Source organism: Somniosus microcephalus, chromosome 7 (assembly GCF_052327205.1).
Source record: "Somniosus microcephalus isolate GS21.2 chromosome 7, FLI_Smic_1.0, whole genome shotgun sequence".
NCBI lineage: Eukaryota > Metazoa > Chordata > Chondrichthyes > Squaliformes > Somniosidae > Somniosus > Somniosus microcephalus.
The window spans coordinates 151,239,439-151,254,813 of record NC_140993.1 but is presented as its reverse complement, the minus strand read 5'-3'; the positions used below and the strand labels follow the sequence as shown (position 1 = coordinate 151,254,813).

Here is a 15,375-nt window from a genome sequence, read left to right as displayed (position 1 = left end):
ACTAGTGGTGTTCCGCAGGGGTCAGTGCTGGGACCCCAACTCTTTACAATCTATATTAACGATTTGGAGGAAGGGACCGAGTGCATCGTATCCAAGTTTGCCAACGATACAAAGATGGGAGGGAAAGCAGTGAGTGAGGAGGACATAAAAAACCTGCAAAAGGACATAGACAGGCTAAGTGAGTGGGCAGAGATTTGGCAGATGGAATATAACGTTGGAAAGTGTGAGGTTATGCACTTTGGCAGAAAAAATCAAAGAGCAAGTTATTATCTAAATGGAGAGAAATTGCAAAGTGCTACATTACAAAGGGATCTGGGGGTCCTGGTGCATGAAACACAAAAAGTTAGTATGCAGGTGCAGCAGGTGATCAGGAAGGCCAATGGAATCTTGGCTTTTATTGCAAGGGGGGTGGAGTATAAAAACAGGGAGGTCTTGCTGCAGTTATACAGGGTATTGGTGAAGCCACACCTGGAATACTGCGTACAGTTTTGGTTTCCATATTTAAGGAAAGATATACTTGCTCGCGAGGCGGTTCAGAGAAGGTTCACTTGGTTGATTCTGGAGATGAGGGTGTTGACTTATGAGGAAAGGTTGAGTAGGTTGGACCTCTACTCATTGGAATTCAGAAGAATGAGAGGCGATCTTATCAAAACATATAAGATTGTGAGGGGGCTTGATCGGGTGGATGCAGTGAGGATGTTTCCACTGATGGGTGAGACTAGAACTAGGGGGCATAATCTTAGAATAAGGGGCTGCCCTTTCAAAACTGAGATGAGGAGAAACTTCTTCACTCGGAGGGTGGTGAATCTATGGAATTTTCTACCTCAGAGAGCTGTGGAAGCTGCGACATTAAATAAATTTAAAACAGAGATAGACAGTTTCCTAGCAGACAAGGGAATTAGGGGTTATGGGGAGAGGGCAGGGAAGTGGACATGAGTCTAGATTCGGATCAGCCATGATCCTATTGAATGGCGGAGCAGGCCCGAGGGGCTGTATGACCTACTCCTACTACTTATGTTCTTATGTGTCGCAGTGTTTGAAGCTCGGACTCCAGCTCATCAACATGGAGCCGGAGTTCCTCGAGCAGCCAACACTTACTGCAAATGTGATCACTGTGAGCATCAATGGTGTCCACCAGCTCCCACATATTGCAGCAGTAACACATCACCTGCTCTCCCATTCTATGTAATTAATTAAATTTATTATTATTATTTTTAAATACCCTCTGCCCCAATTCTAGATGATGAATATCACCCCTCTATTTAATTGAACTTACCAACTTATAAAGGTTTAAAAGGGAAGGAAAAGTACTCACCAACCAGCCAATCACCTACCAGCTTGGCTGTGATGTCACTTTTGAATTCTGGCCTCCCTTTGGAATGTTGTCTGTGGAGCCTGTTTAGGCTGCCTCGCCTCGCTGCTCCGACTCGACACCCGCTGCTGCTCCCGGCTGCCTCGACTGGGCCTCACCTCGCTGCTCCGCCTCCACGATGTCTGCTAATCCTGAGACCAAACTCTCAAAAGGCACTCTCTGCTGCTAGCACTTATGAATGAATTTACATGAATGACGTACTCAAACTCAGTGCAAAGTGATGAAATCCAATACTAAACTGGGAGGATTAGTGAACCAGAAGAAGCAGCTCAACTTGGAATGAGTTAGACATAATAACTACATGGGTAGAACAATGGCAAATTAAATTTAATGCAAACGAGCAAAGTATTGTACGTAGGAAAGAAAAATGTGCAACACACATACTTCATGAATTGTGTTAAATTAGCCAAGAAACATAGAAGCCCCAGTAGACTTAATACTAAACATGCCCAAACAATGTGGAATTGCAATCAATAAAGCCAATAAAATGTTGAACTCCATTGCCAACACAGTAGAATAAGTCAGAGGGAACAGCAAAGGAGGACCAAGAAATTGATAAAGAAAGGGAAAATAGAATGAGAGTAATCTAGCAAGAGACATAAAAAGAGACTGTAAAAGCTTCTATAGGTATGTAAAAAGGAAAAGATTATAAATGTGGGTCCCTTACAGGCTGACGGAGGAGAAATTATAATGGGGATGAAGGAAATGGCAGAGAAATTAAACAAATACTTTGTGTCTGTCTTCACGGAAAAAGATGCAAAAAACTTCCTGGAAATAGTGGAGAACCCAGAGTCTAGCGAGAATGAGGAACTGAAAAAAATTAGTATTAGTAAAAAAAAAAAAGCCGATAAATCCCCTGGACCTGATGGCCTACATCCTAGGGTTTTGAAAGAGGTGGTTATAGAGATAGTGGATGCATTGGTTGTCATTTTCCAAAATTCTACAGATTCTGGAACGGTTCCCATGGATTGGAAGGTAGCAAATGTAACCCCACTATTTAAGAAAGGAGGGAGAGAGAACAGTGGGAACTACAGACCAGTTAGCCCGACATCAGTCATAGGGAAAATGCTAGAATCTATTATTAAGGACGTGGTAACGGGGCACTTAAAAAAAAAAAAATTAAAAAAAAATAAAAAAAAAAATTAAAAAAAAATAAAAAATAAATAGGATTGGGCAGAGTCAACACAGATTAATGGAAGGGAAATCGTGCTTGACGAATCTGTTGGAGTTTTTTGAGGTTCTAACTAGCAGAATAGATAAGGGGGAACCAGTGGATGTAGTGTATTTGGATTTTCAGAAGGGATTCGATAAGGTGCCACACAAGAGGTTATTGAACAAAATTAGGGCTCATGGGATTGGGGGTAAAATACTAGCATGGATTGAGAATTGGTTAATGGACAGAAAAGAGAAAGTAGGAATAAACGGGTCATTTTCGGGTTGGCAGGCTGTAACTAGTGGCGTACCGCAAGGATCAGTGCTTGGGCCTCAGTTATTCACAATCTACATCAATGATTTGGATGAGGGGACCAAATGTAATATATGCAAGTTTGCTGTTGATACAAAGCTGGGTGGGAATGCAAGTTGTGAGGAGGCTGCAAGGAGGCTTCAAGGGGATATAGACAGGCTAAGTGAGTGGGCAAGAATATGGCAAATGGAATATAATGTGGAGGAATGTGAAGTTATCCACTTTGGTAGGAAAAATAGAAAAGCAGAGTATGTTTTAATTGGTGAATGATTGGGAAATGTTGGTGTTCAGAGGGACCTGGGTGTCCTTGTATACGAATCACTGAAAGTTAACATGCAGGTACAGCAAGCAATTAGGAAAGCAAATGGTATTTTGGCCTTTATTACAAGAGGATTTGAGTATAGAGTAAGGACATATTACTGCAATTATATAGGGCCCTGGTGAGACCACACCTGGAGTATTGTGTACAGTTTTGGTCTCCTTACCTAAGGAAGGATATACTTGCCATAGAGGGAGTGCAACGAAGGTTCACCAGACTGGTTCCTGGGATGAGTGGGATTGTCCTCTGCTTCCTGGGATTTGGGGATTGTCCTATGAGGAGAGATTGAGTAGACTAGACCTATATGCTCTGGAGTTTAGAAGAATGGTTGATAATGAAGAAGAAAGCTGCAGACTGCAGGAAGATATCGATGGACTGGTCAGGTGGGCAGAACAGTGGCAAATGGAATTCAATCTGGAGAAGTGTGAGGTAATGCATTTGGGGAGGGCTAACAAGGCAAGGGAATACACAATAAATGGTAGGATACTGAGAAGTGCAGAAGATCAGAGGGACCTTTGAGTACATGTCCACAGATCCCTGAAGGTAGCAGCACAGGTAGATAAAGTAGTTAAGAAGGCATATGGGATACTTGCCTTTATTAGCCAAGGCATAGAATAGAAGAGCAGGGAGGTTATGCTTGACTGTATAAAACACTAGTTAGGCCGCAGCTAGAATACTGCGTGCAGTTCTGGTCACCACATTACAGGAAGGATGTGATTGCACTCGAGTGGGTGCAGAGGAGATTTACGAGGATGTTGCCTGGGCTGGGGAATTTTAGCTATGAGGAAAGATTGGATAGGCTGGGGTTATTTTCTTTGGAACAGAGGAGGCTAAGGGGAGACCTAATTGAGGTGTATAAAATTATGAGGGGCCTACATAGAGTGGATAGGAAGGACCTATTTCCATTAGCAGAAGGGTCAATAGCCAGGGGGCATAGATTTAAAGTAATTGGTCAGAGGTTTAGAGGGGATTTGAGGAGAAATGTTTTCACCCAGAGGGTGGAGGGGGTCTGGAACACTGCCTGAAAGGGTGGTAGAGGCAGAGACCCTCATCACATATTTTAAAAGTACTTGGATATGCACTTGATGTGCCATAACCTCCAAGGCTACGGACCAAGTGCTAGAAAGTGGGATTAGGGTGGATAGCTCTTTGTCGGCCGGCTCTGTGTCGTAAATTTCTATGATTCTATGAATGAGAGGTGATCTCATTGAAACGTACAAAATTCTTACAGGGCTTGACAGGGTAGATGCAGGGAGGATGTTTCCCCTGCCTGGGGAGTCTAGAACCAGGGGTCACAGTCTCCGAATAAGGGGTTGGCCATTTGGGACTGAGATGAGGAGAAATTTCTTCACTCAGAGGGTGGTGAATCTTTGGAATTCTCTACCCCAGAGGGCTGTGGAGGCTCAGTCGTTGAGTATATTCAAGACAGAGATCGATAGATTTTTGGATATTAAGGGAATCAAGGGATATGGGGACGAGGTAGAAGATCAGCCATGATATTGAATAGCGGAGCAGGCTCAACGGGCCAAATGGCCTACTCCTGCTCCTATTTTCTATGTTCTCATGAACTTCTTATCAAACTACACAGTGGACTGGTCAGACTTTGGTACTACATCCAGTTCTGATCACTGAGACACAAGGGTGATAATTGACCACAAGGGAGATCTTCCCTTCCTCCTTAGGCAGTCCCTCGGAACCGAGGATGACTTGCTTCCACATTAAAAATGAGTTCGCAGGTGACTGATGAGTCCAATGCGGGACCTACAGTCTCTGTCACAGGTGGGGCAGACGGTGGTTGAAGGGGCGGGTGGGTGGGGTGCCTGGGTTGACGTGCGCTGCCTGTGCTTGGCTGCCTGCGCTTGGCTTCCGCTTGCTCCCGGCGAAGAGACTCGGTGTTCGGCGCCTTCCCGGATGCTTCTCCTCCACTTTGTGCGGTCTTGGGCCAGGGATTCCCAGGTGTCAGTGGGGATGTTACACTTTTTCAAGGAGGCTTTGAGGGTGTTTTGAAGTGCTTCCTCTGCCCACCTGGGGCTCTCTTGCTGTGCCAGAGCTCCTGGTAGAGCGCTTGTTTTTGGAGTCTCTTATCGGGCATGCGGACAATGTGACCCATCGATCGGAGCTGATCTAGTGTGCTCAAAGTTTCGATGCTGGGGATGTTGGCCTGAGCAAGAACACTGACGTTGGTGCGCCTATCCTGCCAATGGATTTGCAGGATCTTGCGGAGGCAGCATTGGTGGTACCTCTCCAGTGCTTTGAGGTGCCTGCGGTACATGGTCCATGTCTCTGAGGCATACAGCAGGCCGGGGATCACTGCTGCTCTGTAGACCATGAGCTTAGTGCCGGGTTTGAGGTCCTGGTCTTCAAATACACTCTTCCTCAGGCGACCGAAGGCTACACTGGCACACTGAAGGCGGTGTTGGACTTCGTTGTCGACGTCTGCCCTTGTTGACAGTAGGCTCCGAGGTATGGAAAGCGGTCCACGTTGTCCAAGGCCTTGTCGTGGATTTTGATAATCGGGGGGCAGTACTGTGTGGTGGGGGCAGGTTGGTAGAGGACCTTTGTCTTACGGATGTTTAGTGTAAGGCCCATGCTCTCGTACGCTTCGGTGAAGGTGTTGACGATGGTTTGGAGTTCGACCTCCGAGTGAGCGCAGACGCAAGCGTCGTCTGCATACTGTAATTCGACAACGGAGGATGGGACGACTTTGGATCTGGACTGGAGGCGACTAAGGTTGAGCAGTTTCCCGTTTGTTCTGTAAATTAGCTCCACTCCAGTGGGGAGCTTACTGAGGGTGAGATGGAGCATTGCAGCAAGGAAGATCGAGAAGAGAGTTGGTGCGATGACACAGCCTTGCTTGACCCCGGTTCGTACGTTAATTGGGTCTGTGCTGGAACCGTTGGTCAGGATCACGGCTTGCATGTCGTCGTGAAGCAGGCAGAAGATGGTGACAAACTTTTGAGGGCAGCCAAATTTGAGGAGGACACCCCATAATCCCTCACGGTTGATAGTGCCGAAGGCATTTGTGAGATCAAATAAGGCCATGTACAGCAATTGGTGCTGTTCCCTGCATTTCTCTTGTAATTGACGTGTGGTGAAGATCATGTCCATTGTGCCCCTTAGTGGGCGGAATCCGCATTGTGACTCTGGGAGGAGCTCTTCGGCCACTGGGAGAAGGCGATTGAGGAGGATTCTTGCGATGACTTTCCCTGTGGCAGACAGCAGGGAAACTCCTCTAATTACCGCAGTCGGACTTGTCACCTTTTTTGAAGATGGTCACAATTACGGTGTCTCTGAGATCCCCTGGCATGCTCTCCTCCTTCCAGATAAGAGAAATGAGTTCATGAATACGCGCCAGTAGTGCTTCTCCACCGTGCTTTAGTGCCTCAGCGGGGATTCCATCTGCTCCTGAGGCCTTGTTGTTCTTCAGTTGTCGGATGGCCTTTTCAACCTCATGCCGGGCTGGGGTTGTGCTGAGATGGTGGCGGGTAGCTGCTGCGGGATGGAGTTGAGGACACTTGCGTCGAAGACAGAGTTGCGGTTAAGGAGATCTTCGAAGTGCTCCTTCCAGCGGGCACTGGCTGCCTCTCTGTCCTTGATGAGTACCTCTCCGTTCTTGGCCCGCAGAGTGCTGATAATTGAGTGCTGATGGTCGTGCAGCGAAAAAACACAAGATCCCTAGTGTTAGAAGTTTGAATAATGAGGAAAAACTGAAGCAGCTTGGGCATTTCAACCTGCAACGGAGTTACCCGAGTGGTGATCTAATAGAGGTATACAAAATGATTAAGAGAATGGAAAAGAAAGTAATAAATTATGAAAGTAGGACAAGTTTAAATTGTAAAAGTCACATTTATGATTGATGACAGGAAATTCTTCTTTACAAAGAGTAATCAATGCATGGAACAGACTCCCAGATAATAATGGAGGTGAAATCCATGTAATCATTCAGGAAACAATTGGATCCTGCAGTGGGTGAAATGTAGAGTGCTTTGGAATGGATGAATCAAATTTGGTCGAATGGTCTTCCTCATCTATAATCTTGAACTTCAGAAACATACTTAACAAAGGGACACACGCACACACAGTATCTTTCCCATCCTAATTCAATTTTATTTGTCATATATGCAGCAAACGTGTGTACTGCACAATGAAATGTTGATTTTTTACAAGTCCTCCCAACATTGGAATAAATATGGCATAGCAATGATAAAAATACTAATAGAAATACAGTAATAATAAATAAAACAACAGTAATAAATAATAAATTATTCGTTCATGAGTCTTATGGCGTGGGGGTAGAAGCTGTTTCAAAACCTGCTGGTACGAGACCGTATGCTTTGATATCTCTTACCGGACGGGAGCAGGGCGAAGAGGTTGTGGCTGGGGTGGCTCGCGTCTTTGATTCTCAGGGCCTTCCCCCGGCACCTCTCTGGATAGATATCCTGCACAGCACACCTAATTGAAGTTCCTGTTTTAACCAAATAAAGCCTCTAATGAAATAAAAACAGAAAATACTGGAAATACTCAGCAGGTCAGGCAGCATCTGTAGAGAGAGAAACAGTTACCGTTTCAGGTCGATGACCCTTCGTCAGAACTGGAAAAAGTTGGAGATGTAACAGAGTTTTAAGCAAGTGTAGGGGCAGGGAAAGGGGGAGGGGGAGGAAAGAACAAAGGGGGAAGGTCTGTGATAGGATGTAAGGCAGGAGAGATTAAAAGACAAAAAGGATGATGGTGCAAGGCAAAAGGAGATGGTAATGAGACAAGTTGATAAACAAATGATGACTCTAAAAGCCTCTAATGACCTGTTTTGTTATTTAGAAAGAAAGACTTGCATTTATATAGTGTCTTTCACGACCTCAGGATATCCCAAAGTGCTTTACAGCCAATGAAGTACTTTTGAAGTGTAGTTGCTGTTGTAATGTAGGAAATGCGGCAGTCTATTTGCGCACAACAAGCTCCCACAAACAACAATGTAATAATGACCAGATAATCTGTTTTTATTGATGTTGATTGAGGGATAAATATTGGCTAGGACACTGGGGATTACTCCCCTGCTCCTCTTCGAAATAGTGCCGTGGGATTTTTTGTGTCCACCTGAGGCAGCAGACAGGATCTTGGTTTTAACGTTTCATCCAAAAGACGGCACCTCCAACAGTGCAGCACTCAGTACTGCACTGGAGTGTCAGCCTAGATTTTTGTGCTGGAGTCGGACTTGAACCCACAGCCTACTGATTCAGAGGTGGGAGTGCTACCAACTGAGCCATGGCTGACTCTAATTAATGGCACCTGAGAGTCCGAGAAGGAGACACTGATACAGAAAGAACTACACAGCAAGAAAGAGGCACAGGCAGAGAAACAGACATCAATGCTATTCAATAAAACAGTCACAGAACATCAAATTTAATGTTTGCAGGGATTGCTTAAACTACAAACCAGTGCTGCCAGACTTGGGAACTCCTCCATCAGTGCCTTCCATCTCCCCCTCCTCTCACTACTGACAGACACCATGAATCTACCAGTGAGCCAAACCCCACATTTGGTTGACAATTCTGCCAAATCACCGGTTACCCCCTCCACAATAATGCTAGAATCCCCCAATGCTACCAAACTCCAGCAACCCCTCTGCAGTGCTGCAAATTTCAGGGCCCCCACCTCGGAGCTGCCAAAGACCAGGACTATCTCCTAGTCCTACCTAAATACAGGACCATCCTTAGTGAAGCCAAAACTCACTCCTCCACCCAGTACTGATAAATACTAGATAAATATCCCCATATTACATATACATATCATATGATATCACCTTGCTGTGTATTCTCAACTTTAAAACTGGCAAGTTAAATTAAATACATAGGTAAATTAATATATATAATAAAACAGAAAAACTTGACCGGGTAAATACAGATGTAAGATGTTTTATATATTGAATGACCTCATTTAATGTTGCATACAGAAATTTAAGGTCAAATGTAGACTTCAGGTGAAACGGGGTGAGATGATGGGGTGTATGTTTGGACCAGGCTGCACGGATGATATGGCCCTCATTTTGAAGTCATACATGCTTTTATTACCGCTATACGTTTCCATTATAAATTCTCTTGTTCACATTTATAATAGAAACTGCCTATATAAAATTGCCACATTGTTATTACACTCTCCCATCAGTGGAGACACTGTAGCAGATAATTTGAGTCTCCCATCCCCCCAGCTTTATTGTAGAGAAATATCTTTTTGCCTGCATTTTTCATTGCAGAATGCTGATTACACAACAGGGCAAGTCTTTGACTTGTCTGAAAAGTTGGAACAGTCAGAAGCCCAGCTTGGTCGAGGCAGTTTTATGCTTGGTTTGGACACCCATGACAGAAAATCTGAGGACAAATTGGCCAAAGCTACACGAGACAGGTAAGGGTGTACACATCTTAAAATCTCACATCTGAACCCATTAAACTATTTTTTTTATATTGTACATGTACCCAAGAGTTAGTTCAAAAGTTACTGTGATTAAAGCTGCAGTGTTCCACAGCTCAATTTCTCTGTTTTTAGAATTAAAGTTTACTATCTATTGGACAAAGTGGAACAATAGGTGCTAGTAGGTGAGCACTTTGGTGACAGTGACCATAATATGGTAAGATTTAAGGTGGTCATGGAAAAGGACAGGGATGGGCCGGAAATAAAGGTTCTAAATTGGGGGAAGGCTGATTTTAATAGGATAAGACAGGATCTGGCCAAAATGGACTGGGATCAGCTACTTGTAGGAAAATCCGCATCAGAGCAATGGGAGGTTTTCAGAAGGGAGATTGAGATCATACAATGGCAACATGTTCCCGTAAAGGTCAAGGGTGGTTCCAAAAACCACAGGGAACCTTGGATGTCAGGGGATATATGAGAATGGATTAGGAAAAAAAGGAGGGCTTTTGGCAGATACAAAAGGCTAAAGACGGAGGAAGCCCTAGAGGAGTACAAAAAGTGCAGGGGGATACTTAAAAAAAGAAATTAGGAGATCAAGGAGGGGCCATGAAATAACACTGGCGAGCAAAATAAAGGAAAATCCTAAGATGTTTTATAAGTATACTAGCTGGGGAGCCCCGCGTTGGGAGGGCAATTTTGGGGCGCTTGGTCTCCCTGCCCCTGTGTCCCCCCCCCTCTCCCTGTCATGTCCTATCCCTCCCTCCCCTCCCCTGTCTCCCTCCCTCCCCTCGCCCACCCCCACCCCTCCCCTCCCCCACTCCCCTCTGTCCCTCTCTCCGGCCCCTGCCTAGCGCCTGAGGTCCGGAGCTGAGGTCCCCCGCGTATCGCGTGGCTGATGGACGGCCGCTGCGGGCGGGCGGCGCGAGGCGGCCCGCGGGGAGCAGCAAGACCGCCGGCGTGCCCCGTTGCCGGGGTAACGGGGGCCGTGCGAATGCGTGCCGTCGTCAAGGCGGCCGTGCAACTGGCGGCCTCTTTTTTTAAACTCATCAGCTCCCCCCCCCCACCCCCCCGCGATTTCCCGAGGCTCTTCCCCCCCCCCCACCCTATTAAATTGTTATTTAATTCCCTAACACATCATTAAAATATTTACCTTACTTCCCTAACACACAAAGTGTGGGGAAAAAATAGTGAAAAATCAAGATGGCGGCCACTCACCTCGGTTCAGAAGGATAAGGCCCGCCCACACACGCACCGATTGGTCGACCGGTCAGGTCACCGAAGCGTAGGATTGGTCAATCGTCGAGTCACTCGACACTCAACTGTAGGAAGGAACCCGCCGTCCGATTGGTCGACCTCGACGTCACACGGTCGCTAATGAGATGCTAATGAGCGGAAGGCTGAACGTTTTTCGGATACCGCGGGTGCGGTTTTTGTCCGGCCGAAACGTAAATACGCCTATGACCGGTCCGGAATCGCAAGCTTTCTTTTGAGGCGACGCGCGCATCGGTACGCTCTGTAACTTTCAAACGTATAGAGAACGGACAGACATCGGGACAGACAGAAGAGCCGCTTTATATATATAGATTAAGGGTAAGAGGATAACTAGGGAAAAAATAGGGCCCATTAGGGACAAAAGTGGCAATCTGTGTGTGGAGCCGGAAGATGTAGGAGGGGTTCTAAATGAATTTTTTGCATCTGTTTTCACTATGGAGAAGGACGATGTAGACATAGAAATAGGGCGGGGGGACTGTGATATGCTTGAACATATTCACATCGAGAGGGAGGAGGTATTGGCGGTTTTAGCTGGCCTAAAAATGGATAAATCCCCAGGCCCGGATGAAATGTATCCCAGGCTGCTGTGTGAGGCAAAGGAAGAGATTGCGGGGGCTCTAACACATATATTCAGGACCTCTCTGGCCACAGGGGATGTGCCAGAGGACTGGAGAACCGCTAATGTAGTACCATTATTCAAGAAGGGAAGTAGGGAAAAACCGGGGAACTACAGGCCAGTGAGCCTAACATCAGTGGTAGGAAAATTATTGGAAAAAATTCTGAGGGACAAAATTTGTCTCCACTTGGAGAGGCAAGGATTAATCAGGGATAGTCAACATGGCTTTGTCAAGGGAAGATCATGTCTGACTAATTTGATTGAATTTTTTGAGGGGGTGACTAGGTGTGTGGATGAGGGTAACGCAGTGGATGTGGTATATATGGATTTCAGTAAGGCCTTCGATAAAGTCCCGCACAGGAGACTGGTCAAGAAGGTAAGAGCCCATGGAATCCAGGGTGCCTTGGCACATTGGATACAAAACTGGCTTAGTGACAGAAGGCAGAGGGTGATGGTCGAAGGTTGTTTTTGTGACTGGAAGCCTGTGGCCAGTGGGGTACCACAGGGATCGGTGCTGGGTCCCTTGCTGTTTGTGGTCTACATTAATGACTTGGATATGAATGTAAAAGGTATGATCAGTAAGTTCGCGGATGATACAAAAATTGGTTGGGTGGTAAATAGCGAGGAGGGTAGCCTCAGTCTGCAGGACGATATAGATGGGTTGGTCAGATGGGCGGAACAGTGGCAAATGGAATTTAACCCGGAAAAGTGCGAGGTGATGCACTTTGGGGGGACTAACAAGGCAAGGGAATACACAATGAATGGTAAGACCCTAGGCAAGACGGAGGGTCGGAGGGATCTGGGTGTGCAAGTACACAGATCCCTGAAGGCGGCGGAACAGGTGGATAAGGTGGTAAAAAAGGCATATGGGATACTTGCCTTCATTAGCCGAGGCATTGAATATAAGAGCAAGGAGGTTATGATGGAGCTGTATAAAACACTGGTTAGGCCACAGCTGGAATACTGTGTGCAGTTCTGGTTGCCACACTACAGGAAGGATGTGATCGCGTTGGAGAGGGTGCAGAGGAGGTTCACCAGGATGTTACCAGGGCTGGAGCGCTTCAGCTATGAAGAGAGACTGGGCAGATTGGGTTTGTTTTCCTTGGAGCAGAGGAGGCTGAGGGGGGACATGATTGAGGTGTACAAAATTATGAGGGGCATAGATAGGATGGATGCTGAGGAGCTTTTTCCCTTAGTAGAGGGGTCAATAACTAGGGGGCATAGATTCAAGGTAAAGGGCGGGAGGTTTAGAGGGGATTTGAGAGAGAACTTTTTCACCCAGAGGGTGGTTGGAGTCTGGAACTCACTGCCTGAAAGGGTTGTGGAGGCAGGAACCCTCACAACATTTAAGAAGCATTTGGATGAGCACTTGAAATGCCATAGCATACAAGGCTACGGACCAAATGCTGGAATATGGGATTAGATCAGACAGGGCTTGATGGCCGGCGCGGACACGATGGGCCGAAGGGCCTCTATCCGTGCTGTATAACTCTGACTCCAATATAAATTTAAACACATTGGCCTAGAAATTCAGTTGTTTGCGCCAGCCGCTAGCGCCTTAGGAGGAGGAGATGTTGGGCGGTTAGCGGCCGGGCGCAGCGCGATCTGCGCCTCTCCCCAACTTCAGTAAAGATTTAGCGGCGGCGCAAAGCCGCTGCGCGCGCAGATCCTGACGTCATTTCATCATGCAATGCCCTTTGTTCGCCCCAAACCGGAAATTCAGTGGCGCCGCCCTATTGTGCGCCTGGCGCCCCTAGCGACTGGTAGAGGGGAGCAGTTCTCAGTCGATGCGGGGCGTGGGGGGCGCAAATTAAAGGGCACTCCTCCTGCAGTAGAAAAGGCAGCCTTTTTGCAACACTCCTTCTTTGTGAGAGACGGATCTTTGCAGAGAGACAAAGGTAGAGAGCTTTCTGCTTTGGCTCAACACTCGCACAGGTACTTGTGGCTTCAGGCCACAGCTTTGCACTTGTCTTTAACTTCAGAGCCATAGCATTGATTGGAAACATATAATGGGGGCTGCAATGGGTGAAAACGTTGGCCTTCTCCATAGTCCTGGGCGTTGTACAGATGAAGCAGCAGTGGTCAGGCCTTGCTTCAGGGCTGCAGTGTGCAGGGCGTGGCAGGCAAACAAATCCACCCTCCCCCTTTAAGAGCTCACCGGCGCCAGAGTGTCTGCCGTCAATCAGCAACTCGCCGCACCTGCGCTGCGCCCGCCCTCGGGGGTATCGCCCCGGGCCGCCGGCTTAGCGCCTAATGATAGTCGTGCATCGCCTGTTTTAGCGCAGCAGCAACCTCTTGGGGTGATGCGACTGAATATCGGCGAAGGTGGCGCGAACTTGCGCCGGGCACAAACTTTAGCGGCCGCCCGACTGTAGCGCCCCAAATGTGGCTATACTGAATTTCTAGGCCATTATTTTGCAAATGTAAACTTTTTGATTTTTGTCAGGGCTGTTGGAGGAAGGAGAAGGAAGAGATAATAATGGAGAAGGCATATTGCTATGTGTAGTGATTTTTCAAAAGCAAGTCCTCTCTGGCACTGTAGCATGGGATTACTTTGTCTTTTCGCTCCTCCAGAAAGCACCTGGCCTACACTTGGTGCCTACCCTGAGATCATTCACTGGTGAAAACAAACTAGATTTTAGCAGACTCTGATTTAGTCATTTTTATTTGTACTGTTTGTTTTCCAGCTGCAAGACTACCATAGAAGCAATACATGGTTTGATGTCTCAAGTTATTAAGGATAAACTGTTCAACCAGATCAATATACCTTCTGCTTAATGTACGGCGTCTCAGCAAAGGAAACTCCTTGTAGAATATGCTTGTTATGCATGAAGAGACTCCTTACAATTTCAACTTCTTTAAACAGACAGCATCTGTAGTTATTTCTCCAGGATGCTGGTGACCCATCTATTATCAGAACTATTGGCTGTTTTTCTTAGTTTTCATTATCTTGACTATTAATTTTAGACAATATTGCCAAAAATTTATAAAATGGCAATTGTCGGACCATCTCCCTTTTATTATGGGTAAACCCTTTCCTTTACTGGGGCATCAGGAGTCCAGAATAACACAAATTCCACTATGGAGCTTCTTAAAAAAAAATAGAAAAGTGTGAACAGTGTGTGCTTCAGTGTGTTATTAAAACAAGTTAATATACCAGAAGTTGTACTTCATTACTACTTTGTACCAAAGACACACAGTGATGACATCTTCCAAATATAGTTTATTTATGTGATAAATCCGTGTAGGGAAACAAGGAACTCGAAGAGGCGAAATATTAGAATTAGTCCGTGTACTTTATTAAACAACTGCGTAACAAACATACAGGCCTGCATCCTCTCATTCCACCTCCGCAGACCTTAATCAGTAGCAGCACTGGCTACAGCACCACCTGGTGGATAACCTTAATCATAACATCCCAGATTACTATATTCTTCCACCCTTAAGATTTCAGTATGAATTTCTTAACAAACAACTATTCCTAAGGGTCACATAAGAAGTCTCCATTCACTATGTTCAATACTTGACGAATCTAACAGGTCAGTACCAATCTCTTTGGTAGCTTGCGAGCCCTTTGTGAACATCTAACAGTAAAGTCCCTGCTTGTTTGTGGTGAAGCCACCAGCTGCTCCTGAGCAGTGCTCAGAGTATCTGACTCTGCAACGATGGTTTCCTCTTGACGAATGGGTTCCTGTGGAATTGTCTCTCTCCATGGTGGTGGCACCACAAATGCACTTGGATAACTGGGGGCAAACCTGTCCTCAGCCATTGCATCTGGAACCTCAATTTCAATTTCCCCTTGTCTGGTAAGTGTGGTAAACCACTGTTATTGTATATTGTTACCTCTGGGTGGTGCTGTGTACCAAGGCATGCCTCAGCTGACTCCGCCCACATGACCAGGTATAAAGGTGGGGGTTTCGCCGACTCAC

At 46.2% G+C, this 15,375-nt stretch overlaps 1 protein-coding gene across 1 annotated transcript in view; it reads left to right on the top strand.

The window, feature by feature from the left end:
* The window catches only part of cops5 (COP9 signalosome subunit 5), a 64,458-nt gene extending 49,850 nt beyond the window's left edge, over positions 1 to 14,608 (top strand). Inside the window, exons 7-8 of the mRNA XM_085993100.1 lie at positions 9,404 to 9,552; positions 14,134 to 14,608. Coding sequence (XP_085849226.1) covers positions 9,404 to 9,552; positions 14,134 to 14,224 — 240 coding nt within the window. The 3' untranslated portion in view covers positions 14,225 to 14,608. The remainder of the gene's footprint in view (positions 1 to 9,403; positions 9,553 to 14,133) is intronic.
* The last annotated feature ends 767 nt before the right edge of the window (positions 14,609 to 15,375 follow it).